General features: G+C 46.5%; 2 protein-coding genes across 3 annotated transcripts; both read right to left on the bottom strand.

Annotated features, from left to right (window-relative positions):
* Nucleotides 1-1,775: 1,775 nt before the first annotated feature.
* Nucleotides 1,776-20,767, bottom strand: IVD (isovaleryl-CoA dehydrogenase). Its single transcript, XM_074884660.1, has 12 exons — nucleotides 20,606-20,767; nucleotides 17,993-18,082; nucleotides 16,020-16,071; nucleotides 13,099-13,268; nucleotides 10,314-10,407; nucleotides 9,707-9,843; nucleotides 8,585-8,681; nucleotides 5,655-5,748; nucleotides 4,377-4,458; nucleotides 3,878-3,982; nucleotides 3,171-3,243; nucleotides 1,776-3,028 (listed from the first exon to the last, which is right to left on the bottom strand). The coding sequence occupies exons 1-12, from the start codon at nucleotides 20,735-20,737 to the stop codon at nucleotides 2,895-2,897; spliced, it is 1,260 nt and encodes a 419-aa protein (XP_074740761.1). The 5' UTR covers nucleotides 20,738-20,767; the 3' UTR covers nucleotides 1,776-2,894.
* Nucleotides 20,768-20,845: 78 nt separating this feature from the next.
* Nucleotides 20,846-25,534, bottom strand: KNSTRN (kinetochore localized astrin (SPAG5) binding protein). 2 transcript variants are annotated; one of them, XM_074884662.1, is made up of 8 exons: nucleotides 25,419-25,534; nucleotides 24,279-24,411; nucleotides 24,072-24,128; nucleotides 23,747-23,846; nucleotides 22,797-22,911; nucleotides 22,421-22,482; nucleotides 22,200-22,274; nucleotides 20,846-21,304 (listed from the first exon to the last, which is right to left on the bottom strand). In XM_074884662.1, the coding sequence occupies exons 1-8, from the start codon at nucleotides 25,480-25,482 to the stop codon at nucleotides 21,173-21,175; spliced, it is 738 nt and encodes a 245-aa protein (XP_074740763.1). In that variant the 5' UTR covers nucleotides 25,483-25,534; the 3' UTR covers nucleotides 20,846-21,172. The 2 variants fall into 2 exon arrangements, with proteins under 2 accessions (XP_074740763.1, XP_074740762.1); XM_074884661.1 differs by adding an exon at nucleotides 25,157-25,218 and having other exon boundaries at nucleotides 21,176-22,274; nucleotides 25,419-25,524.
* Between the last annotated feature and the right edge of the window lie 456 nt (nucleotides 25,535-25,990).

Genomic DNA, 25,990 nt, shown 5'->3' with positions numbered 1-25,990 from the left:
AAATACAGGAAAGGTGCAGCACATCCAATCCTGCCCTGCCATCAGCCAAAGGCTTATCAGGCCAGGCCAATTTCCATTACAAATTCAGAGCAGACACCGTTAAAATCACGTCCAGAGGCACAGCGCCCTTGAATGTTTTCCCTATTAGCTCTGCTGCTCTCCAGAGGAGGCCTGCGGCACAGCCCAGATGTATTACTATAAATGTATTTTTTTTGAAAATGAGAGTTAGGGGAAAAAGCTGTGGTTGGGAAAAAAGAGGAAAAGCAACTCTGTACCCACTGCTGCTGCCAGCCCAGGTGCACTGCAGTGGGTACCACACAGGGTCTGCACCCACCTCTGCTGGGAAACACCCCCAGAGGCACAGGGCACCCAGAAAAAGCTGATTTTACTACTATCAAATAAAAATGAAAACTCTTTTTTCCTGAAGAGCCCTCCCCAGCCCTTCGTTTTACACCACAGCGAAACCTGCTCAGCACAAGGAAAGCCGTCCCTCTCCCACGGCGGCCTGTGCAGTGCTGCTGGGGAAGTGAGGGAGGTTTGATTAACAAAACCCTGCTTAAGATTTATGAACCTCTCCCTCCGCCCCGTCCTGTGATGTGTTAGACATTGATTCATTTCACCTTTAACTCCAAGGTGCTGATCAGCCTAGAAAGTGAAGGCATTATTTATTATGTGTATTAAAAATGAGACCTCTCCAACGTTAAGAGGACAGGTTTAAAAATCTGCAGGTCCCTTCTGCCTCAGAAAACCTATTTTTAACGATCTGAATCTCACAACATCCTGACGTGGCTCTAACGCTCGTTAGAGAAGCTCCTCCGGCCAGAGCTGGATCATAACAGTGATTCAGTTCCTCTGTTCTTTGGAAAGCCCTCAAGGAAAATTGCAGTGATTCATCCCCGTATTAAAGAGCTGAAAAACATACAGGTAAAATATGAGTTTCCAACACGTGTTGGAGACACCATGCCTGTGCTCCTCCCTGCCCCTGCAAGTGCTCCCACCACCTTTCCAGTTAGATTTGCCCTTTTACTGGGATACAGAAGCTGCAGGTACTGCAGAGAGCAGATGAGCTCTGCCCCGCACCTGCCCCGGTCCCAGCAGCCAGAAAGCAGAGGGGCAGCCAGCGGCGCTGGAGGGGACACGGGCTCTGGGGCTTGGGGCTGCCCTCGCTCATCGAAGCAGCAATCTGCTGCCCACATCACCTGGGCAAATGTGGGAACTCCTGCCCTCGGGCTGTCACAGGGCACCACGCTGGGGTGTAGCAACTGCAGCGGTTTGTGACTTGCACGTACAGAAGACGATATCTGCAGTCATTCTGGGATAAAATACAAGTCCCTGGTCACTTAAATAAACTCTTACATTAATGTAGAGTAACGCACTTCGTGTTTCAAGGCTCATTTCCAAAGCACTTTTAGGTGCAGCTCAACAAGATACTCTTGACGGGTCACCTCTGTCCACTCTCTGCTACCTCCATCCAGAGATGAAGTTTGAAAATTAAACCCTGGGACCCTTCCAGAGTGACAGCCATCCACTGCAGCTGAATAAACATGAAGTTTAGGAAGAAGGCACTGCCACCATGACTTTAGATGCTGTTTCTATCTCTGGATAAAGTGAAGTTTTATAACTCTTATAAATATAAAACACTTGGTGACCTACATGGCAATTCAGGAAGGTGAATTTTTCTTGAATCGGTGGCATTTTAAAATTCTGTATTAGTCTACTGTCACCTAGTAGAGACGGATGTAAATTATAACCAAAAAATACACAAAGCTTAAAGCTCTTTTTTTAAACTACTGGGAAGTTGCCTACATGGCAACTGTTTAATTAATTGTTCTGTCATATTTACAACATCCAATTTCTCTTTGTGATTCACTCTTTAAGGCTGGAAGTATACTGTGCCATTTGCTTTAATAAGGCTAGGTAAACTTCAATTTGCTGTACATAATATGCACTGAAAACACCCACAAACACCGCTGTGCTCGCTCTGACTTCTCCAGCCAACCGAAGGTGGAGTGTGAGTACATGCTTTTGTCGAAAGAACAACCTTCGGAAAAAAAACAAACAACCCCAACCCGAAAAAGTCAACCTCCTCCTGCCCGCTTCATTCACGGATGTCACAATACAGGTCTGACGTTTTAACTGTTCCCAGAGTGATGGATGGTGACACCTCGGAATGAATAACCCAGCGGGAGGCCGTCAGTCAGAGCTGCCCAGTCTTGGGGCTGTGCTGAAATATCTTGAGAAGCAGCAGGAAGAGGAAAGGAAGTATGCAGAGAAAACAGATGTGGTATGAAATGAGGTTTTAGGAGTCATCACCTAAAACACTGCTTGTGCGTCAGTGATGCCTGGATATCCGTTGACAGCCACGCCCACCGTGCTGCTGGCGTTGAGTTCCCAAAATGGAAGTTATTAATCCCATTGGAAGGTCACAATGGGAAATTTCACCTGCCAGTAGGAATATGCTAAATGCTATTTAATGGCACACAGTTTTTTTTTTAAAAGAACAAAATCGTTCCTTTTTTTTTGAGGGGGGTTTGGCTTTCTGCGCCTAGCAGTGGCTGCCCCTCGTTTCAGGCACAGTGCTCACCAGCCTGGTTTGATGGGGACACATCCCCTGGGTGAGCATCTGCCCCATAACGCTGAGCTTCAGGATGGTTTATGAACAGGATGAATCAGGAGGATCACAAGAAGAGAAAAAACCCCACTTTTCCTTCCATGCTACCATGTGATTCATTTTGTCAAAGCCCAGTCCAACAGCATCTATTTGCAGAGCAGGAGAGAGGCCACAAGTGTCGATCCCAGAATCACAAGCAGGAAGAAAAAAAGAATTGTGCGCTTCAGCCTCTCCGGTCAAAGGCCTCGTGGTGGTGAGGGTGCTGCCTCTCCACTGGTGGACGTTACTTAAAAGTGGCATTAAAGGCCCTGCCAATGATCAGCCTGCGCACTTCACTGGTGCCTGCCCCTATCTCGTAGAGCTTGGCATCACGCAGGAAACGCCCCATTGGATAGTCATTGATGTAACCGTTCCCACCTGCAACCAAAAAGTCATCAAAAGTCATTTCTTCTCTCTGATTTGAGGGGCTGAGGGTGGGACGGGAGAGAGCACTGCTCTTGCACCATGCTTGGCTCTCTCCAGCCATCACTCAAAGAAACAAATGCTGCCAGGGACTTACCTAGACACTGAATCCCGTCCAGAGCCACCTGGGTAGCACACTCTGCGGAATACAGGATCACTCCCGCACAGTCCTAAAGGAGAGGGCAGTCAGGAAAGGGGCCACCTGCCCTTCTCCAAGCTTTCCATTACCCTACAGACAGCTGCTGACAAGCCTGAACTACTCGATCACAAAGGCACAGGATTCACTCCCCAGAGAGCAAAAAGCCGCAGCAGCTTTTCTGTCACTACAGAACACTGCGTCAGGTCTGTAAAGGCCACGTGAAGACAGAAAAACAAAACCCAGAGTGCAGCAGGGGAGCTGGTCTCTCACAAATGCACATCATACCCACAGGAGAGCAGTGTGATTTGATTTGGGATGCAGGGCTCTGTGCTCCAACTGTTAAACACTTGGTGCCCTCCTTTGGTGGAGGGGTGGTGACAGTGCTGGTTGTGGAGACACCACCACCTTGAAATAACTGCTACAGCCCCTTACAATAGCCAGGATATTGTGTTCGGGCTTCCAATAAACACCTGTGGATGCTGCTAAATCTGTTACCTTGTAGAACAAGGCTTTCTTTTTCTTTGGGGGCTAAAAACCACGCTTCGGGCTGTGAGCAAGTCATTTTAACCCCCAGTACAGAACCTCCACCCTGCTCAGGATGTGGGACCAAAGGGAAAGGAACCCCCCCGCAGATGCAGACACAGCCCGGGTGGAAGCCAGCTCACCTTGGCATTGAAATGGCCCTGGTCACAGGCCTTTGCCACATTGTAGACGTACTGCCGACACGCCATCAGCCGTGTGTACATATCAGCCATCTTGCCCTGCATGAGCTGCATGTCGCAGAAGGCAAGCGAGACATGAAATGAGTGAGGGGGAGATGATTCTCTGCATGAGCACCGGGGATCATCACTCCCCAAACTACCTCAGAGAAACTAGACAAACAAGAAGACATGGATTCGGGCAGACGTGAGTGAGCTGGAGGTTCTGTCAGTTCACAACCCCCCCCAACGTCAGCCGCAGCCCCTCGCCCACCAACAGTGGCTTCAGGTAAACAGTTTCAGAGACCCTTTAACCTTCTCACCACATCATCACAACGTGCAGCCCCAGTACAAACTACAGGCAACCTTCTCCATGCAAAGCCCTCCCACGACAGAGCTCTTTGTCTTCTCATTTTTGAAGAGGAAAGCAAGATGACAAAAATTTCTAATTCCTTTTCTGTCTCACCTGGAAGTGGCCAATTTTCTGTCCAAATGCTTCTCTTACATGTAGGTATGGAATTGCGTGGTCAAGAACAGCTTGCATGAGCCTAGGAAAAGCACAGATATGCAGGAAAACAGAACTATTAATTAATAATAATTAACCTTTGGAAGTGCAATCTAAGGCAAAAAGGTTCTATACCCAAAATGATATGCTGCTGTCTTCCTACAGCTCCACTCAAACAATGCTAAGAATAAAATGCAAAGGTCCCATTTTTCTCCCTGGTGCTCTACATATTGCTCATCTGGGACATCTTGTGGTAAGGTCTTACCTTCTTAATTGAGGGGATGGAGATGAAGAGTTGAAGAGCTTCCTTACAACTGTAGCCAGGACAGGTTGTGCTGCCCTGCATCTCCAGAGACCACCAACTCAAGGAGCACTAGTCAATACCATAAAAAAGTGTAGGCAGGAACAAGAAGGGTGAAAAGTCCTCCTTCTGCTTTGTGGAAGATGGTCTTTCCACATGAGGATTAGTACAGAGAGACCACTTGAGAGGACAAAAGGACTGTATGGTAAAAGTAATTAGTGGGGAGCTTAAGGACTGAATAAATGAAGAACAAACCCTTTATCCAGTCCAGTGGTCCTTCTATGTGACAGTCTGGATAGTGTTTTAGATTTTAAGGAATTGGTAATGCAAATAAGCTGGTTATTCCCAGAATAATACATACTGCAGGGATACACAAGCCAGCAATTGGGGATCAAGGCAGATTCACCATCTCTGGAAATGTTTACATCAAGGCTACTATTTTCAAAAGCATGCTCTGGAGGGTCTGTGGCCTGTGCCCTCTGTAAGGCAGAGATTTGCAAATTGTTTTTCTGGCATTGCTTCTTCTATCCCTTGCCCCTCAGAGGGTGTTCCACATAGATGCTTTCACACTGAACAGAACCTGCATGAGGAGTGAAGAGGTGAGGAGAGCAGAGGGAAAGGTGAAGCACAGGCAAAGAAAGCCGCGGCTGCCTGGGAGTGCTGAGCCAAGTCCCCTGCAGCAGGAGCCCATCAGAGCAGCTACAACAAAGCTAAAGAGCACCTGGGATCTCCTTGCTCCTGCCTCCTCTGCAGCTCGCTCCCTTCCCACAACCCTGACCCAGCCTCTCCTCTTCTCTCAGAAGCTGCCCCAGTATCTCAGTTCTCCATCCAAGACGCATCCTACCAAGAGCTGCAACCCTGCCTGGAGACCCACGGGGCCAGGTGATGGCAAAGGATCCTTCTGGCCTTACAAGCTGTAGAAGATAACAGCCCCTTACCCCAGCGGCCCACCAGACAGGACCAGTCTCTCCAGATCCAATCCACTCATCAGAACGTAGACTCCTTTGCTCAGCGTCCCCAAGATATTTTCAGCTGCAATCGGCAAAGGAAAGGGATTTACTTATGCGCAAAACTAAGGTAAGCTGTTGTCTGAGGGCCTGTGTTTGTTGGAGAGAGGATTCAAACTTTCCGTCCCGTTCACCTTTCTTTTTGGCTTGAGACACAAACACTCAGGATGAGGCAGACAGGCGCTGAGTTTGGCTACGTACACTTCCTAGCATGGAAATGTCCTTTCAATCCAACCAAGGCCAAAAAAAGAAAAGGCGGTAAAATGTTATATAGTGCATCTACAATTGCTGCTACTCTCTTGCCTGTTTTCTAAAGAGTAAGGTGCTGTCCAGAGATCTTCCAGCTCAGCATTTGTACCAACAGGAACAGAAGACTTAACAGCCTGGGAGGACAAAGTGGGAGCCCCCTTCACCAGGCCAGTCCTTTGTAGCTAACCCAAAGGGACAGCAGCACCACCTGATGTCTGCTGAGTCTGCATCTGAAATGAGTGTAGATCCTGCTCTGACACACTTGGGTCACCTCTGGGAGCATTCCCAGTACAGGAGCCAACGCTTACACAGGCAAGCAGTCAAAGCTCACCTCTTACCATGCAGTGGAGTGATATATATTCCACAACTGGAGAATACAGACATTACCCCCCCTTCTGTGAGCGGGGCTGAACAGGACATTGCAGTTGTTATAAATAAACGTTTTAAAAAGACAAGTATTAGTTCTGTGAAAATGAAACAGGAAAACAGCCACATTAGATAATGGTCTGAGGAAAAAAACCTCAAGAAACGGTTTCACTGCAGGACAATCTAAAGCACGTGCTGATGTTAACAAGTATAAAAAGAGAAGCAGGAACAAAAGGCTCATCTCAGCAAGGCTGCACTCTTACAATCAGGAGAGAACTTAAAGCCTAACAGCTGTGCTTTGTAGATGGACAGAGATTATCCACTGATCACACCATATAGGAGAACCGACATATACTTCAGGCTTTGATCACCAGCGATCCCAGAGGTGTGATATGCAAAGTGAAAATGAGACAGGACTTGGACACATGCAGATAGCCTCCTGGAATAAATAATCGGGTTTTCAGAAGCTCACGGACTGCCTTGTCTCCTGCTTATTGAAAAGGGTGTTAGGACAAGGGATAATGGCTTTAAACTGACAGAGGGGAGATTTAGATGAGATCTAAGGAAGAAATTCTTCCCTGTGAGGGTGGTGAGGCCCTGGCACAGGTTGCCCAGAGAAGCTGTGGCTGCCCCCTCCCTGGAAGGGTTCAAGGCCAGGTTGGACGGGGCTTTGGGCAAGCTGGGCTAGTGGAAGGTGTCCTTGCCCAGGGCAGGGGGTGGGACTGGATGTGCTTTAAGGTCCCTTCCAGCCCAAACCAGTCTGTGATTCTATGTTTTTGTAGCCTCTGCAGGGCCACCCTCATGATCCTGGAGCTAGAAAGAGGAAGAAGAATGAAGCTTGGCTTTCAGAGAAAAAGCTCAAAAGCCCCACAGACAAGAAAGAAAATTACTAATAGCAAACAGTACTTTGAAGAACAGAACACAAATTTCAGCATCAGTAATAATAAAGTGAGAAAGCTGTTCATGAGTAATGACCTCTCACAGCTAAAAAAGGACTGAAGAGCCTGCACACCCTCCTGTACGTCCAGGGACAGGGATGGGTGGGTATGTGGTGAGCTGAAGGACATGTGTGCTGACTGCACAAGGTGAGCAGACCTGCCGGCTGCGTATCACAGCAGAAAACCAAGAAAACGTTGGGGCTCTGAACCAACTTTCACCAATGCAAATGACCGAATGAATCCAAGGACAACACTTACTGTGAATAAAACACCAGCCACTCCGTGGAGCACGGCTGGCAATGAAACCCACGTTATTGTACAGTGGATGGAATTGCTGTGCTAGAGGACATCTTGATCTGAGAGATCCTGCAGACATAGGAAACGGCATCAAACTGGCTCAGCTTCCAAGGCAGAAGATCAGAAGTGGCATTAATGGCCAGAGTGCAAAGTGTGTTAACTTTCAACACTGCAGTGATGTTCTTCTCCGAGTTATCCGAAAATGGAAATCCCGTTACCATGAGAACATGCTGTTCTGTACAGATGATTACCCAGGAGATGATCTGAAGACTGGGGCACTGGCCTTTCTGATTTCAGAGCAGAGGGATCCAATAAAGTTAGAAATGTCAGATTTCAGCTGAAACTCTTCCACTTACTGCAAAGCAGCTTTTGGTGGTGTATGGGGAGCAGGAGAGTTACTTGCTCTGCAGATATGCAATTAGGATTTTCATGAGTTCAGATAAGGCATATCCTCCACTTGCTATAGAGAGGCTGTATTTTTCTATCAGCAAAAATAGCCACTGGAGTAACAAAAATGGTCATTACAGTGGCCCCTGCTGTACTAACTAATGGGGAAAAGGGTGTCCATTTTCAGGCCCTGACCCTAAAAGAACTCAGAAATGTTACAGGCAAACCCAAAATCCGTTGGCTAGTCTCCAGTAATTTTGGAGAAAAAAACCAAACTTCAAGGCAAATAAGCTCTCCTATACACAAAACGAGGAGTTCCAACAGAAACAAAAACGTTTCTGTGGAAGCCTCACCTAGGCTTTGCAGAAGCAGTGATTAAGAGTTAGGCCCACGAGAGAGAAACAGGAGTGACCTGGCAAGGGATGTGCTCCTTCCCTGGAATCCAGAAGACTGCACTTTTCCAGTTTCACCGGCTCTGTTGTGCGGTTGCCAAAGAGCAGATAACCATCTGCAAAGCCCTCTGGGTCACAGTCTGAACATGCATGTAATTAGCGATCCAATTTATCTGATCAAGAAGACAGGAAACCACCGCATGCATAGCACCATGATTTGAACCCAACTCACCCGGAATCTTACAGTCTTCAAAGATCAGTTCACAGGTATTAGACCCTCTCATTCCCAGCTTATCCAGCTTCTGGGCTGTGCTGAAACCAGGCATTCCCTGCAAGGTCAAGATAGTAAAAACACATTTCAAAGCTCAATTCTGGCAGAATAAATAAAATCACTACAGATCTGCGAAATTTCCCTGACCAGACGAACACGCATAGGGTACCAGAGGGAGTCAAAGGGAACTGCCCACTCTGGGAAGAAGAACAGGCGTGAGTGCAAGTGCAGGGGAAGCAAATGAGGAGAGAAACATGCACACGTGGGGGGCACATATGAACTGAGCCCATCCATTTTCTCATGCACATAAACATTAAATAAATATTTATTTGGACAGCTGCCAACCCTGACTCTCCTAGAGTAAGGGCTGCAAGCTTTGCCATTATCTGAGCTAAGTCAGGTTAAGTCCATCAGAAGGTCTACTGATCTCTTGAGATTTTATACTTCCAGTGCTGTTTATTTTATTATGGCTTCCTGTCTTCCTTGTGGTGACAGAAATGTGTATAGCATGGCCTCAAATAATTAAAAGGGAAGAAAAAACCCAACAGATCCCTGTTTTCCAAGGGCTCCCCGTTGAACAGCCCGTTTCTGCTCCCTTTGGCCTGTACTGCTTTGCATGCATGTTTGGGTCATTTCAGGGTTTCACAGGGGCAGTGCAAGAAAATAGGGGGAAGAAATGAATAGAGCAATGTCTTGGCTTAAAAAAACCCCACACGAAGTTAGATAATGGGATAGTAGGATGTATTTACAAGGCCTCCAATATCTCTGACAATTTTTGGCACCGAACAAGGCCCTTTATATCAGAATCTTGTCCATTCTCTCTACATTGCTAGTGCTAAAGAGTGGTTACATGCTTGGATACGAAAATCCAGGAGAGCCCGACTGCCAGTGCAGTACATGTCACTGGGGTGGAGGACTAGTCTCATGGGTTTGTAAAATTCAGGCAGAAAGTAGTTTGTCTTTGAGCAAGGGGCTGACAGCTATAGAAAGAAAACTAGCTGGCTTCTAAATGAGCCAGTTAGGGTGAAGGCATGAGTTTTGAAAACCACACTACAATAAGCTTGTGAGAATGATTAAACCTACCCTCTCCACAATGAAGGCAGTTATACCTCGGGAGGCTGGAACGGCATTAACATCAGTTTTAGCATAAACAATGAGAACATCTGCATCTGGCCCATTGGTGATCCAAAACTTGTTCCCATTCAGCACAAAGTAGTCTCCTGGAAGCAAAGAGCTGCAATCTGTTAGCTCACAACAGAGCAACACCTATACCCTCACTCCATTTATTTCAAAACAGGCTTCCAAGGATGCCCTTTAAGACCCCCACAAACAACACGCACAAATCCTTCCCAAGTTCAAGAAAACTCATTTCCTTAATTTCTGGAGTCCAAATACAGTTTAACAAATGCCTGACAAACTGAGGCACCTACCACTGGTTCCATCACACCACCAACCTCCACCACGACAACTGGAAGTCTGCTTTTAGACCTCCAACCATCCCCCCTGTGTCTTCACTACCTGGCTTAATCACACAGTGAATCTCCTGGGAGGCAGCACAGGCCTGCAAACATGGCCTAGTACACCCAAGACTAAGCACTGCATCTCACTGGGGTTGGGGAGGTCAGTCTAAATTTACTGGAGATGTTATTTACACCAGCTATCTATCCAGGCAGCACACGACAGACTTTACCTTTCTTATCTGCTTTCAGCTTCATGGACACAACATCAGATCCAGCATTGGGTTCGCTCATTGCTAAGGCTCCAATGTGCTCCCCGCTGATTAGCTGGAAGAAAAAGCAAATATAAGAAAGGGAGCAAGAATAGTTGCATTGTTTCTGTTCCCTCTTCAGCCTGCCTTCTTTTTTTTTTTTTTTTTTTCTTTTCAGCACTGAATCTCCACAGTAGCTGTTCTATGTAAGAATGGCAAACAAGAGCTGCTGCTCCTGGTCGAGTCCTCGCAGGGAGCTGTCCTGTGCTGCTGTGCTGGGGGCACAGAATCAAGTCACAGTGGGACAAGAAGGATGACTCAACTCGTGTCTGGGCTAGATGAGTGCAGCCCTGCTTATAAAACACCACCCCCGGGAAGGTGCCAGAAGAACCATGCAGGCAGACATATGCCTTTCACAAGCTCCTTGTTCTGTGCTTTACGACTGCCCTTCCACATAAACAAGAGTTGTTAAATACAAAAGGCCAGTGAGGGGGATGAAAAGAGATTGCAAAGTTCTCAGCAACGTTCTGACAGCCCGTTCCCCCACACTCGCACCACAATAGCAGATGGACACCCTCCTTCTGTGCCTGCTCATACCAGGCTCTGGCATAGCTGTTGCTTCCTCCTCACTGTTCCTTTCATCCTGCCCTTTTCTCCTTCCATTTTTTTTCTCCCTGTGTACTTTTGTCAGTCTTCTCCTCCTTTTGATCCCTTATATTTTTAAAAACAGACTCAATGCTTAACATACATGTTCAACTAATTCAATCCATCAATGCATTTCTACAGAAGTCCTCATGATCTGCTCAAAACTAGTTGAGTACCTCTGTCATGAACCAAGACAAGTAAGAACTAAAGTGATGGCACATCTCACTGAAGGGCAGTGAACAAGGGCATTAAAACACACCTGAGCAGCAACGAGGACAATTCAGGGTTACATATCAGCGGGCTGCACAATGCTTTGAGGAAACAACACTGTACTTTGCATGTGGTTTAAATCAAGTTTCTTGCACTGATAATTTCAGTAGCTGGGATTCAATGTACTAGTTAAGTTTCTTCATGCATTTAAATACTGAAACTTGTTTAACATGCTTTTGGCTTTAAACTAAAGTTGTTGGGGAACCTCAATCCACCCCACTCCTACCAGTTTGGTGCCAGTGTCAGCAGTAGGTGCCCAGAGCCTGGCGAGGGGTCCCAGGGCAGCAGGAGAGCACCTGAGGAGCAGCACAAAGCAATTCCAGCCAGTAAGTCAGCTTCCTCGGGGCCCAACTGAAACACTCCTGTGCAAACACATGTAGCATGGGGAATAACCAGGAGGAGCTGGAGACGTGGGCACAGCTGCAGGGTTCCGGGCTTTGGCATCAGGGAGCCATGGGGGGATGGCTCCTATGGCTGGAGTGCTGGGATGGAAGGACACGGGCTCTTTAGGGGGGACAAGCGGGGAAAGGAGGAGGGGGGGTTACCCTCTATGTCAGTGCCCAGCTGGAGAGCACGAGCTCTGCGGGTCAGGATTAAAGGGAGGGCAGGAACAGGAGACGTTATAGTGGGTCTGCTCCAGGCCACCCCACCAGGAGGAGCGGGTGGATGAGCCCATCTATAGACAGACAGGAGTAGCCTCATGTTTACAAGCCCTGGCCCTTCTGGGGGACTTCAGCCCTCCCTATATCTGTTGGAGGGACAACCCAGCAGGGCACAAACAATCCAGGGCATTCCTGGAATGCGTTGATGAGAACTTCCTTCTGCAAGTGATGGAGGAGCCAAGGAGGAGAGATGCTGTGCTGGACCGGCTGGTGGGGAGTGTGAAGCTCAAGGGCAGCCTTGGCTGCAGTGACCATGAAATGGTGGAGTTCAGGGTCCTTAGAGCAGCGATGAGGGTGCATAGCAAGCTCACTACCCTGGACTTCAGGAGAGCACTTTGGGCTCTTCAGGGATCTGCTTGGCAGAGTAGTGTGGGATAAAGCCCTGGAGGGAAGAGGGGCCCAAGAGAGCTGGTTAATATTCAAGGATCCCCTCCTCCGAGCTCAGGAGTGTCAACATCCTGACAAAGAGGAAGTCAGGTAAGAATGACAGGAGGCTGCATGGATGAACAAGGAGCTCCTAGACAAACCCAGTCACAAAAAGGAAGCCTACAGAGGGTGGAAGCAAGGACAGGGAGCCTGGGAGGGATACAGAGAAACTGTCCAGGTAGCCAGGGATCAGGTTAGGAAGGCCAAAGCTCTGATAGACTTAAATCTGGCCAGGGATGTCAAGGGCAAGAAGAAAAGCTTCTATATGTATGTCTGTGATAAAATCCCTTCCAATCCAAACCATTCTGTGCTTCTATGAGTCACAAACATCAGTGCCCCACATGATGAAGAAGTTTCACATGTAGTTCATAAGCACAGGCAAACCAAGAATTTGGGCAATGAGAAATGGAGAATAGGAAATAGGAAAGCAATGACTTTCATCCAGAAATATCAATATTTGGGAAGTTGGTAGAATATCATCCAGTGTCACCTCAAAGCCTCATTTAGTAACACAGCTCCAGGGAGCTGGACTATGCTGCCTACATACATGGACCCTGGCACAGGCTGAGGTCTTAATGATGGATTAATAGGACAAAAATTAACAAGCTAGAGAAGGGCAAGTTTGGCAAGTACAATATTTCCTAAAGGCTGGGTGACTGAAATCGGCTAGTGCTTACAATTCAACACACTGTAAAAGACACTCATTCTTGCACGCAGCCAAAACCCAAATGCTTTCCAGTTTCCCCCCTCTTCCAGCCACATACCTTGGGCAAGTACTTGTTTTTCTGGGCCTCATTGCCGTTACGCACTAGCTGGTTGATACAAAGGTTTGAGTGGGCACCATAACTAAGCCCAATAGCTGCTGATGCACGAGAAATTTCCTCCATAACCAGCACGTGGTCCAGATACCCCAAAGCAGATCCACCATATTCCACTGAAAAGAGAAGAGAAACCTCACGTTAACCACCACGGAGTATATCACATGTGTGCTGGATCCCAAGGTCGGGCTCAGTCTTGCATGAGATCTGAGATACTTGAAGAGACCTTCTGGTTTTGACTGACACTGTCCCTGAGCTGGGCACCTCTGGCTTTCCCCATCCGCTCTGAATTTCAATTTTCTTACCTTAAAGGCACAGTGATATTGCTTCTTCAGCATAATCAACAATTTACTTGTACAGCATAGTTTTATACATACAACATGCGTAAGGATACATCTAAAACATGCTACTGACACTTGCACAATAGTGAGTCCTTCTTGCCAACCACCTTTAATGTTATCACGAAGATTAAATCACAAAGTGGCAACCTGCGGACAAAGGAACACAGGCCAACTTTGTGAAGTCCATGCTTGTTAATTATAAACAAGGACCCCTAAACAAGTGAGGAATCCTCAAACTGATCAAAAAGTGGGGCACTAAGGACTTTTCTAAGCCCGCAAACGTCCAGGAGACCAGCATTTTGATGGGTGGACAATTCAAAACAAGAATGTAATTCACCAGTGGCGAGAACGTGGATTTCAAGAGAAGATGAAGTCAGACAGAGCAGCACAATCATCGTAACTGGGAGCCTAGATAGGCCCACTGAGCTGAGGCTAAAACCGGTGGTAAAGATTAAAGGCACACAGTAGAACGGGGAGAGAGAAGGCAGGAAAAAAGAGAAGGCTGAGAAACGCATAATGGCCTTGAGCAGCTGACAGCCTACATAAATATATACATATATATACCTACACACACACTTATATACGCACAAATACAGTCACAGCCCAGTGTAAAAGCTTTGTTCTACAGGCAAGAAGCAAGTGATTGTACTGCTAAGAGAAGAACTAAAACAGGAGGACATAAACACTGCAAAGCAGTCAGGGAGTTAATCCAGGAGCACTTACTCATCATCAACACGGATGCTGTAAGCAAGCAGTAACAACAGCAGAAGCGAATGTGTTTGTACACTCAGAGTGACCAAAGAGCTGAGCGCGTAACCGGGGCTCGAGGAGGGCTACTGCCCTACCTCATCAAACTAACACAATCGCCACTGGCGTTACACGCAGCCTTTCCTCCCACGTCACTCATTCTGACTCCTCATCTGCAGGGCTCTTCATCCTCTGAAATCACCTCTCTCTACCACAAATCAGGGTTTAGGGTTCTACTATCAATATCCTAAAAGACGTGTTTGACAATTTCTTACATATGCCAAAACAAGAGAGTTCTCTGTTCCTTCCTATAGAATGGATGGGGTTGGTGCTATTGCCTCGAGAAAGGAAAGGTAACTGCCTGCTCTAAGCACTACTGGCCCATGATTGCTTTGTCCTGCAAGAGGTACAAGAAAATAATCCTGCCAGACGGCTCCTCGTATAATACAAACCACAGTGTGATTTAGAATGATGCTGCCCTTTCAAAATTACTCTTTATATACAACATGCCTGTATTATTGTTCCGTGGTAGCTCCATAATTGCATTTCTTAACTTAGCTCTTTATAAAATAACTGGAAAATTACAAACCGATGTAGTTTTCTTAGTTTTAAGAAGAAAACAAAAAGCACTTATTTAAAACACTCCCTTAATAGACTTGATGCACTGGTGCCCAATCATGCCATTTAATTGAGCATACGCCCTCAGAAGATTTCACATTATCTTCACATCCTAAATCCCAGTCTCCACCTCCTACAACAAAACCAATGCCAATAAAGAAAGCGCACACAACTATACAATCAAAAATAAGGCAAAAAAATCTGGGCATAGGAGGGTTTTAGAGGCAAATCTTTGAGGAAATCAAAAAGGACAGGACTCATGAGGGGATGGCTTATTTATAGTGTGGGAAACTGCTGTAAGCCTCAGGCACAACATCAAAGAAGAAAGAAGGTAAGAGTGAGAAAAAACAGGAGCAGCAGTAAATTGGGAAGAGTAAAGAGAAAGAAAGCAGAAATACAGACTCTTTCAAGCAGACGCAGTGCCACTGAAAGAAATGCAGCGGCATTATTTCAACGCATTGCTATTCAGCTTGCTTCTGCAGAAGCCTTTGCAGACGCACATCTAGAAACACAGACTTTACGATGGGGAAATAAAGGCCCCATTGGCTGCTTTTCTCCACTAAGGGCTTCTCCTCATTACACTGTGTTAGTGCATTCAGCATGACCACAGCAGCCTCAGTAATCTATAACATTAATCAAAACACTTTTCAACTAACCTGGACAAGGCTGAATAAGATTTACCCTGATTTTTTCTGACTGGTTGGATGTGGTCAGCTCTCCATTAGTTATCACAGCTTTTCACAGCATTGTTTTATACCCTCTAACTTCTCCTATTAGAGATGGATGTTTGTTCTAGGATACTTTTATCTATAGCTTTCGTTCTTCAAAACTTGCAGCAAGCGCTTCATATTGGAGAAGCACAAACATGTTTGAGTTGCATAGGTTATATCTGGAGAAACCATTTTGGAACAGCACTTTTAAATTGTAAAAGGCATTCTGTAATCATTCAGAAGTCTAACGAGGAAAAAGGATGCTGATTTAGTGAAGGATAAAAAAGTTGTCAAAAAGAGTTTTTAAAAACCATGAAGGTAGGAGCTTCTGGACAAAATGGACATCACATCACAGACAAGGTTGCTACGAACTGGAACGGGTGAGTTCAAGTAGTCTCTCTTTTGTCTGAGGAATCACCCACCAGAAGGTAAAAGGTGGGAACAGACTTACCAGGAGCTGTGATCCCCAGAACTCCCAGTTCCCCAAGTTTCTTCCAAAACTCCTACAAATACAGAACAAGCAATCAGTCCAGGCTCACAGTCAGGGCATCAGCATAACAAGATTTCCCAGATAGCTCACTGGACACACCAGTTTACCTTATTCGTGTGATATCTCAGAGATAAATACACCGATACCTATTCCTCCTGCAGCAGCAGCTCCATCCTTTGGACTAAGAACCCAGACAGACTTAACATTAGTTATGCTACACACAGGAGTAGTCTGTTGAATTCAGCAAACATTCACAACCTAAATTTAATTCTGGAAGGACAGGTCCTAAGATTTAACTCAGGAGAATTTTGATGAATTAAAGCCTCCCATTAATTTCAAAAACAGTACTTCTAGGCTTTCATCCACTATCTCTTGCTAAAGATAATTTAGGATGTTATGACTCAAATTTATGCTTGTCTTTTACCTCATGGATCCTTGTCACTGTGCTTTGGCAGCACTGTGTAGGCCTATCAGGCTGTGGTTGCCACAAATAGTAGTTAGCATAAGTTATCCATGACTGAAACCCTGGCTATACTTAGAAGAACTGCTGTTAGCTGGCAATTTAACTCTTCCAGTAAAACAGGAACTCGTAACTAAAGCCAAGGAGGCTTCCTAGGGAGAGATTAAAAAAAGGGAATGTTTAAGCTGGGCAGTCAGAGGTGCTGCCCACCTCCCAGGCAGTGCTAGAGGAGTTAGAAAAGGTGACCACGACAGAGAATTTGTGAACACTTTGGACTTGTAAAGCTAAAGGAGCTGAATCCACAAGGGCTGCTCAAGTACATAACCCATAGGTTTTCAAGCCTGCCAGGACACACACAGAGACTGGACAGCAATACTGAGTTTTGCTTAGTTGCACACGTAGGCTACAAAGTTCATCTGCCAGGGCACAAGCTGTCCTCTTTGACTGCTGCCTCCTCCACTTGCCCATTACCCAGATTTATCATTCTGGCAACACCAGCACTCACGCGAGAGGCAGACGATTCGAGGCACAGAGCTGCTGCCTGACTTGAGACAAACACGTCAGCTGTGTCTGGCACACGGTGTTGCAGAGAAAGAGGGAAGCTATGACACAATGCAGCAGCAAAAGATGTCACCACTGAGGACCACGCATATGCTGGAGAGGCCACCTCATCACTGCTGCTTAAGACTGCAGCCTCTCCCCCACTACACAATGGACACACAGGTGAACGCTTGTCACACGGCCTCAGTGTCCACTGATAAGATAATTATCAGTGAATAGTCTCCAGAGACTTCAAAAAGTATTATTCAATAGCTCTGGATGACATCTGGTGTGCCAGACTAAATTTATATACTTAACTTCAAAGCTGTGCGTATATCCCTGAAAATGTCAACATCAGAGCTCTGGGAAATCCTAGCAGATGTTCTGAGCTTTTTAAGTCTTGTGGAGCTTATGAAAACCAATAGTTAGATCTCTCCTTTTCATCAATCAAACCCTCCCGTTACACAGAATTTGTTGTTTTTATTAGGAAGGCAAGTTTCAGCTCGACAGTCAAACAACTCTACATTTCAGCATTTGCACACAATATTTTCACAACAAATTTGAGGAAACTCAGATGTCCAAGAAAGGGCCCTAGCCAGGAGAATACAAAGCACGTATTAGAGGAGGAGTCTGAAGGAGCCAAGCAGAAATACAACGATAAGAATCCAAACAAGACCATTATCAATCTGGGGTTTTTTTATTATTTTTTTAATTGCATGCTGGCTGCATTCTTCCCCAGGTTGCTGAAAGTTGTTAACAAAAGCTTAAACAGGAAATCAAAAGATTGTTTTCTCTATGGCTTTCAAGTCTGAAAAGTTAATGCATATGTTCCTGTGGTATGGACTGGGATTCTTTGTCTGAACTAATGTACAGGATCAAAGTACAGACAGGCTTTCACCACCATCTATTTTAAATGCACACATGAAATACTTGCCCGCATGTCTTTGAATTCATTTTCCTGGTCAATCTGTTGGGCCTTCGGAGCCAAATGCTCTTGACAGAACTTTGTCATGGTCTGTCTAAGCTGGGAAGAGAGATGGAGAAACACATACGTTACATCTCATCCATATACTGTTGTCTTCTTCCCCAGGATGCTGCCAACATTTCCCTGCCAGGAGACTTCAGGATCCCAAACCCAGGAGCACAAGACCATAAAGAAATGAATGTTTCAATGTTTCACATAAAGAAATCAATGTTACTGGCTAAAAGACCCCTGGAAAAGCCTTTTAGTCTTTCAAAGACAAGATACTGATGTACTTAAGTTCCTCTCAGCATTTAACCTTACCCCAACATGACAGAATGCTCCCTAACTGCTGCCTGCACTAGGGCTTCAGGGGATGTTTTTGGTCAGGAAACTTTGAAAGCTGATGAACTGAGCTTATGATGTACTATCCCTATTCAGGAGCTGCTTGTGGTTTCATTTAATTATATGCAAATGCCTGTAATAAGCATGCATAATAATTAAAATGTGTTAGTGTATCAAACTGGAACTACATTAGCTATCTTACTATTTTCTACAGACGGAAAGTTTTATAAAGTCAGGTATGCTCATTGATCCAAGTGTTAAAAATCTCAAAATCTTTTTCTAAATTTTAAAATCTGAGTACTTACATACATGTATTCTGCAGAAGTCTTACACACACTAAGAAAATATGGCCAACATCTGAAATGTTTTTAATCTGGAGATTTAAGAACTTTGTCTAGATGTTACGATAGATCTTAATAATCCCATTTTTCCTTTTGGTCCTTTATTCCTGCAAATTAATGCTGGTGAAGGGATAGTCTTAGAGACTGAAACCCTATAACCAGAGCCTGCAGAAGGGGCAGAAGCAACAAACCAAAATATACCCAGGCTCCTCTGCCCTTCTCTCAACCTCACAACTAAAGCAGCCTCTTTTTTCTAATTAAAAAGATATGCTAGTTTCCATGGCTATCCAGACCTTGGGTTCCAGTACCACCAAACAAGTTTCCCCTCTGTTGATTTTTTTTCTTAAGTTTTTAAACATTAGATATGTTTCCATTGTTACAGAGTTGACAGCAGAAAACTTGAGCATAAAGCTTTAAAGAAAAAAAACGCTTAAAACCACAATAAAAAGAAATATCTTAATCAATTAGAGACTAAGGAATAGACTCAGACAGATATCCCTGACACTCTAAGCCAGTTTATAAGTTAGTGCTGTTAATTCACAGCTTCACTAGCATTACTGAAGATTGATTTCTGATTTTTTTTTCAGCTTTTCCACCAGACAGATATGAACTACAATAATATTTTCTTCCTTTTACACCTGCTGATTGTAGAAGCACAAAGAAACATCAAGTTAATACGAGCTCATAAGGCTACAAACCATGAACACAAACCTGGTAAAGAATAATTCTACAGTAAGAAAAGAGAATGAAAGGAGAAAGTTTATTTTGTACATCTGTACACTTGCACTGTCATAATTATCTAGAAAATAAGGCTACAGCTCCAGACCTGAGAACCACCAAGGAAGAGAGTTGCATTAGCAGAAGCCTGTCTGGACCAACCCTTTGAAGCTGCTACCTTTCCCTCCACACCCTGGGGCAGCAGGGAGTAAGCGCTGTGACGGCTGGCACTGGGCTGCTGTAGAACACGGGGAAACAGTAAAGCTAAGAACTATTATCCTAAACTTTAAGGTCCCCCATGGGGCAAGAGAACACGCTGTGAGAACCGCAACACTTCTTTTGAGAGGATTTGACAAGATCCAGTCAACATGGACCTGCTCGAGCGGGGCCAGAGGAGGCCACAAAATTGCTCGGGGGGGCTGGAGCACCCCCCCTGTGAGGACAGGCTGAGAGAGTTGGGGGGGTTCGCTGGAGAAGAGAAGGCTCCGGGGAGACCTTAGAGCGGCCTCCCAGGACTTAAAGGGGCTACAGGAAAGGAGGGAGGGACTCTTGATCAGGGGGGTAGGGATAGGACAAAGGGGAACGGGTTTAAACTGCCAGAGGGGAGATTTAGATGAGATCTAAGGAAGAAATTCTTCCCTGTGAGGGTGGTGAGGCCCTGGCACAGGTTGCCCAGAGAAGCTGTGGCTGCCCCCTCCCTGGAAGGGTTCAAGGCCAGGTTGGACGGGGCTTTGGGCAAGCTGGGCTAGTGGAAGGTGTCCCTGCCTGGGGCAGGGGGGTGGGACTGGATGGACTTTAAGGTCCCTTCCCACCCAAACCAGTCTGTGATTCTACGATTTGCTTCTTTGATGCTCATATTTCGGTCATTATACCTGATCAAACAGGCCCCACGCGCACGCAGCGGACTTTTTTTTTTTTTTTACGCGGTGCTTCCCCGTGCGCTGTCCCATGGCGGAGGCGCCTCCGGGGCAGGTTCCCGCCACGCCCGGCGGATACGTGGTCGCACCACGCCCCCTCTGCGCGCCCGGGGATAGGCTGGTTCCGCCCGGCGGCGGCCAATCACCGCCCGTCATCCCCGTCACACCCCCGGGGGGGCGGGGCGCCGCCGGAGTCCCGGCGTCCTCCCGCTCCCCTCTCAGGGCGGCGGCCGCCCCCGGCCGCAGGAGCCCGGCGGATCCGGTACCTGCCGCTGCTCCTCGCTCAGCCCGTTGACGGTATCGTCCACCGCCAGCCCCGCGCAGCCACGCCGCAACAACCGCCCCAGCGTTTGGCACCGCCGAGCTCCGCGCAGCCCGGCGCTGACCGCCGCCGCCATGGCTGCCCCGGGCCCGCCCTGGTGCGCAGACGCAGCCCCGCCCCCCCGAGGAACGCCCCGCCCCTCCGGTGGGGCCCGGCGCGGACGGCAGGACAGGGCGTCTCCACATCCTTCCAGTACGTTTAATGGGTTAAAAACAGTAATCAGTACAATATGCTGAGGGACCGAAGCGGAGGAGCGCTGCATCAGCGAGGCGAGAGGGAAAAGAGAGTCCGGGCAGGGCCCTGCCGGCGCGGGAAGGGCAACGAGGGCTACTGGTCTTGCCCCAGGGGTAGCCAAGCACCGCAGCTCCCCGCCACCACCCAGCGGCCCGCTCCCAGGTTTAGGCCGCCAAACCTAAGAGCTAGGTTTGTGAAGTAGAGACCACGGAGTTAGGAGTAAAACATCCAAAAAAATTAAAAAAAAAAAAAATACAGTACAGTCCGTCCTCGTGCCTCACACAGCCAGGAGCAGCTCCAACTCATCAAGCGCTGCAGAACGTTCCCCGATTTCTGCCTGGAAGGAGGCGTGCTTCTCCAGGGACTGCTGGCTCCCTTCTCCGGCCGATCGCCACTTGGCCATTGCTGCCTGGGGAAAGAAGTGAGGGCATGCGGCGTTTTACTAATAAAGTACCGAAAAGCAAAGCCAAGCTCTAAAGCAGCTCTGACTAAAGCATCTGAACTCTTCAGCAGGGTCTTGCCTGCTGAACTGAGATTAGCCTTGCCTGACTGGGATGTCTCTGACAGTTCCTTGCAGAAAATGGCAATTTATCTTTTAATTGCCATTTAATTATCTTATAAATTCCCAAAATCTAGGAAGTCTGCTATAATAGCGATTTCATTGATTAGCTCTGAAGCTTCTCACCAAGAACTGCAGAGGTGTAATTTAATGACCGTTTTGGTTGGTATATCGACGATATTACTGAAGCTGCTTGTGCATGCGTACTTCTGAGTTCCCAGAGACTGCCTGAGGCCACTGGCCTGCAACAGCCTCCAAGTTAGACCAAATCTGAATTCCAGCATAACAGCCAGACTGGTGGATTAGCATCCTGCCAGTGGTGCTTCCAACCTCCTGCAACACAGGCTTGAAAACGCTCTCCCAAGAGGAGCTGCTCTGAGCAGAGCACGTTCCCAGCACTGTTCCCATCTGTACTCTGGAACTGATTCAGCCCAACTTGAAAGCAATCAGTCATTTCTATCACTTTCACCTTCTGCCTTGTTTCAAGTTCAACTGTATGCGACTCTACTTGAAATGGCCGCGATGAGAACTGACATTGCCCCACCATAAACTTTGCTTTAAGCCCTCTACATAGAAGGGGAGTAACACATTGTTTTCTTAATGCACATAAAACAAAAGATGAGTAATACTGCAGGCTTTCACCCTCTAGTTCATTTGGAGAATTGAGCAGCCCTGGGAGAAGCAAAATAACCTTCAGAATCTCACTCCGTACCTGGCTGAGTCTGAAACAAAGTCCCAGCCTTACCTGAAGCACCTCCTTTTCTTTTGCAGTTGTTTGATTAAATTGCTTCAATTCTTCTATGAGCTTCTCAGTTAACAGCTGAAGAGCCAAAAGGAAGAGTTTAACACAATGCCAATAAATGTAAGTCTCAGCAGCTGTTTCCACAACATCGGTAGAAAAGGGCAGTAGCACACAGACCTCTCAAAGCCCGTGTAAGTCCTATTGCTATTTCAAAATTTTCTTACCATTGTCTGCTTCTGGCATTCTTGTGTCTTTTCTTCCTCCTCCAAAATGTTGCCACCTGTAACTAATTTATGAGATGCATTAGTGAACCTCTAATATACAGATAAATTTGTGTGTAAGAACAAACAGCTTTGCAAAGTAAATTTCTACAACAAGAAAGACTACATTATTCTTAAAGTTTATCCAGGACAGGGCCTACTACAGGAAGTAGCTTTTTCTCTTAAGCTAGAAAAAAAAAATCCCCAGGAGTTACAGCCGTATTTCCTTAGCAAGGAAGCAGAGTCTGAATGTCTTATGAACAGTCACAACAGGAGGAAGAAAAAAAAAAAATTCTGAAGAATAAGTACCAGAATGGTATTTGAAGTGCATAGTCCTTACCAGGATCAATGTTTCTGCTTTCTAAAATCACCATGCAAGTCTCCTGAAATTTCTTGAGCTTCTCAATTTCTTGTACCAGGGCTTCATTCTCCTCCTTTAACTCCTTTATAGTGCCCTGTCATTAACAGAGGTTGAGCGTGAACCAAGTTTGCAGGGAGATTTTGTTCCCATTAGTCAGCAATACTGAGTGTGATGCTCATGGCTTAACAAGTGCTCCACTAGCACCAAGAACCAGATCTTGCCCTTCTGTCTCTACCACTGCTGGAAATTACTCTGTTGCAGACCCATACTCCTGCTTCTTGGCAGGATTAGTACATTTATCACATTCACATGTCATAGCAACTACTGGAAGAATTTGATCCTAGAGATAAATTCCTTTTAAGCAACCCTAGCATATCTTTTCTTGTGCTCCCTCTCATATATATAAATAATTCAAGAGTTTGATGCATTGAAGAGCGTATAAACATTGGGAAGAAAAGGGCATCTTCAAATCTTTAAGCCACAGCATTATTCCCTACACAGTTCAGATATTGCCAGGCAATCGGATAAGCTGATCAACCTCCAGTTGAATGCCATTCTCCAAGAGAATCAATAAGCATCTGGATTAGGGTGATCCAGCTGATGGTGGCAGAAGCTTTTTGAACATTTCATAGGTGGTCTCAAAGGCTCGTAAAGAAATCGAGCTGTGAGACAAGAGGAACGATCATCTCACTGATTAGTAACTGGTTGAGAACTAGGAAATCAAATGAGGTTTTACAGCTGAAGGTTGCTAGTAGGGCCTCTGGCACGTGACAGAAATTGTGCTAAGTGTGTCCTAGAGTGATGGGTAAGAGGTGGTGAATAACAAAGTGGCAATTCTGAATCTAAACTTGCTTCAAGAAAGTCCTATTTGTTGGAAACAGAATCCACTGAACAGTCCCAGCTCTCTCAGTCTTTCCTCCAGTCCTTACCTGTGCTCCTGTTAGTCTGGAGTGTAGCTGTTGTTTGGCTGTTTCTAACAGCTGGTTCTTGGTCTTCAGTTCTGCTTCTAGTCTGTATCTGCTGAGAGGTCTGCAGAGCCAAACATCAAAGATTTAGGGGCAAAAATATCAGTATTGCACACCTCTTTTACTTCCATAAACATGCTCTTTTTTGAAGCATTTGTTCTTGTTTCTGACAAGAGCTTTAATCAGCAAACTTGGCAAGAAAGTTGTACAGGGGTGAGAGCTCATCATAACCCTCCAAGAGGGAGCATTACTGCATGAGGGCAACTAACAGAAATTTGAGGAAACATACCCTTTTGTAGCTGTCTTCTTTGAAAGGGGTTCTGCTTTCTTGGCAGATTTAGGCAACCTTAAAAGACGGGTAAAATACATTTAGCAGAAGATCACTGAATTCTCGCAGATTACCAAGTCAATTAGTTTGACAAAATCTGCAAAATGCTAAGCCATCTTTAGGACATTTGCCAAGTAATAAACCCATCAATATTTTCCTTTCATTTACCCTTGGTTTGTAGCTTTGAAGACACCGTCTGCTGGAATGTTTGAGCTAAAGTTAGAAATAGGATCTTTGTTGAACTCTAGATCTGCTGTTTTGCTGACACATTGTTTCTTTGAAGGAAAAGCCATTTGTATTTCTGCAAGAAAAAGACAAAATGAAAACACTACGGTCTAAAAGAGATCTCCATAATACACAGAACTACTGTATTTCAAGCCTTCCATTTGAGGTAAATCACAATTATATCTGGCTAGAATGGAGGCTTTAAGGTAGTGACAACTAAGGGCAGTCTTCAAACTTCAGCCAGGATTAAGGGTCTGGAACAAGCCACCGACAGCTCAGATGGTAGACTGTTAAAACATAGTTAGCAGGCTAGCACTAATGACAGGAAGTTTGAAAGTGATAATGCAAGTGTGGTAATAAATGAGGTCTCAACATGAAGCAGACAGCATGCCACAGGGTTCCAAGCAAAACTGTTCAGGACTGGAAGCAAAACAAAACACAGCCCACAGGGAACTCTCAGTTAAGAGAGCACCATGTCTCAATTCAGCAGGAATAGATAAATTTCTAAAATAATACTATAGAGAACTAACTTTTCACATAAAGTTTATTTAGCTTTAAACCACAGATGTTTGAGCACATAAAGCTTTGTTCACATAGTGGGTTTAGGAAGCTTTTTTCCCTCTCCTCCCTCCCCAAGGTAATTATTTTTCAAACGACACCCAAAAGCACATTTATAGTAGAGTAACATGGGAGTTTCCACTGGTACGGACTAGTTCTCATGTTTTTAACGTGAAGCCTAGGTGTCCCATATTTCTCAAATGCTATAAATAGTATCAAAAGACTTATCGAAGTAAGAGCCCCTGAAGGAAAGGATCCACAACCTCAGCGAGCAGGACACGCACTGGAGTCCGTCTAGCAAAAAACCCGTGAACTGAAGTCTTAACTAGAAACAAAGCAGTTAAATAAAGCCTAAAATTAGACTTTGCAACGGCCACCACAGCCGAAAACAGTATCAGAGCTCCCCAAGAGGCGCGCGCACTCCCCTCCCCGACACCGGCCCTTCGCCCCCGCGGCTTCGGTACCCCACGGCGGAGCAAGGCAGGGCAGAGCCCGCCTTCCCCTCCTCCCGGAGAGGGCACGCACCTGCGGGCGGGCCGGCACGGTGTAGCGCGCTGTAGACGGGAATGCGGGAAGCCTCCCCCTCCATGGCGACCACGCTCCCCCTCAGCCGCCGTTTGAATCGAACCCGCCGCCCAAACGGCCGCGCGGCCCCGCGCATGCGCACCAGCGAGCAGCGGGCGCAGGCGCAGTGCGCACGGGGAGGGTGCCGCGAGGGGGGGTGCGCATGAGCGCTTTTTCCCGCTCTCTCGCTCTTTCCCTCAGGGAAGGCGCCGCGGGTATGGTGGGGTCCCCAGCCGGGTGGGACACTGCTTCCCCTCGTAGCTGCCCTCAGGGGAGCCGGCTGCTGACGGTGAGGGCCTTCCCAGCCTCCTGCTGCATCGCCGCCTCGGTTGGGCACTTGAGGCCCAGAGCCCTTAAGGCCTTCATGGGGGGGACTTTGGCGGCCATGGAATCCTCCCTCCTGTGCCATCAGGGTGTTGGTGCTGCTGCTTGCGTTTGGGGTGGTTAAAATTGCCCTCCCACATGATAAGGGGAAAGGAGGCATCTGTATAGAATGTGTCCCAGTGTAATTAGATGTTTTTGCAGTGTTTTCA

The sequence above is a fragment of the Strix uralensis genome, chromosome 15 (assembly GCF_047716275.1).
Source record: "Strix uralensis isolate ZFMK-TIS-50842 chromosome 15, bStrUra1, whole genome shotgun sequence".
Lineage (NCBI taxonomy): Eukaryota > Metazoa > Chordata > Aves > Strigiformes > Strigidae > Strix > Strix uralensis.
This window is presented reverse-complemented; position numbering and strand designations above follow the sequence as displayed.

Coding starts and splice junctions, on each gene's coding strand:
- IVD (XM_074884660.1), bottom strand. CDS start 20,737: ATGGCGGCGGCGGTCAGCGCCGGGCTGCGCGGAGCTCGGCGGTGCCAA. Junction 9,844..10,313: donor GCTGAAAGCAGATAAGAAAG/GTAAAGTCTGTC, acceptor CTTTGCTTCCAG/GAGACTACTTTGTGCTGAAT. Junction 8,682..9,706: donor CTGCCTTCATTGTGGAGAGG/GTAGGTTTAATC, acceptor TTGACCTTGCAG/GGAATGCCTGGTTTCAGCAC.
- KNSTRN (XM_074884661.1), bottom strand. CDS start 24,403: ATGGCTTTTCCTTCAAAGAAACAATGTGTCAGCAAAACAGCAGATCTA. Junction 24,129..24,278: donor TTCAAAGCTACAAACCAAGG/GTAAATGAAAGG, acceptor CCGTCTTTTAAG/GTTGCCTAAATCTGCCAAGA. Junction 22,275..22,420: donor AATGCCAGAAGCAGACAATG/GTAAGAAAATTT, acceptor TTGGCTCTTCAG/CTGTTAACTGAGAAGCTCAT.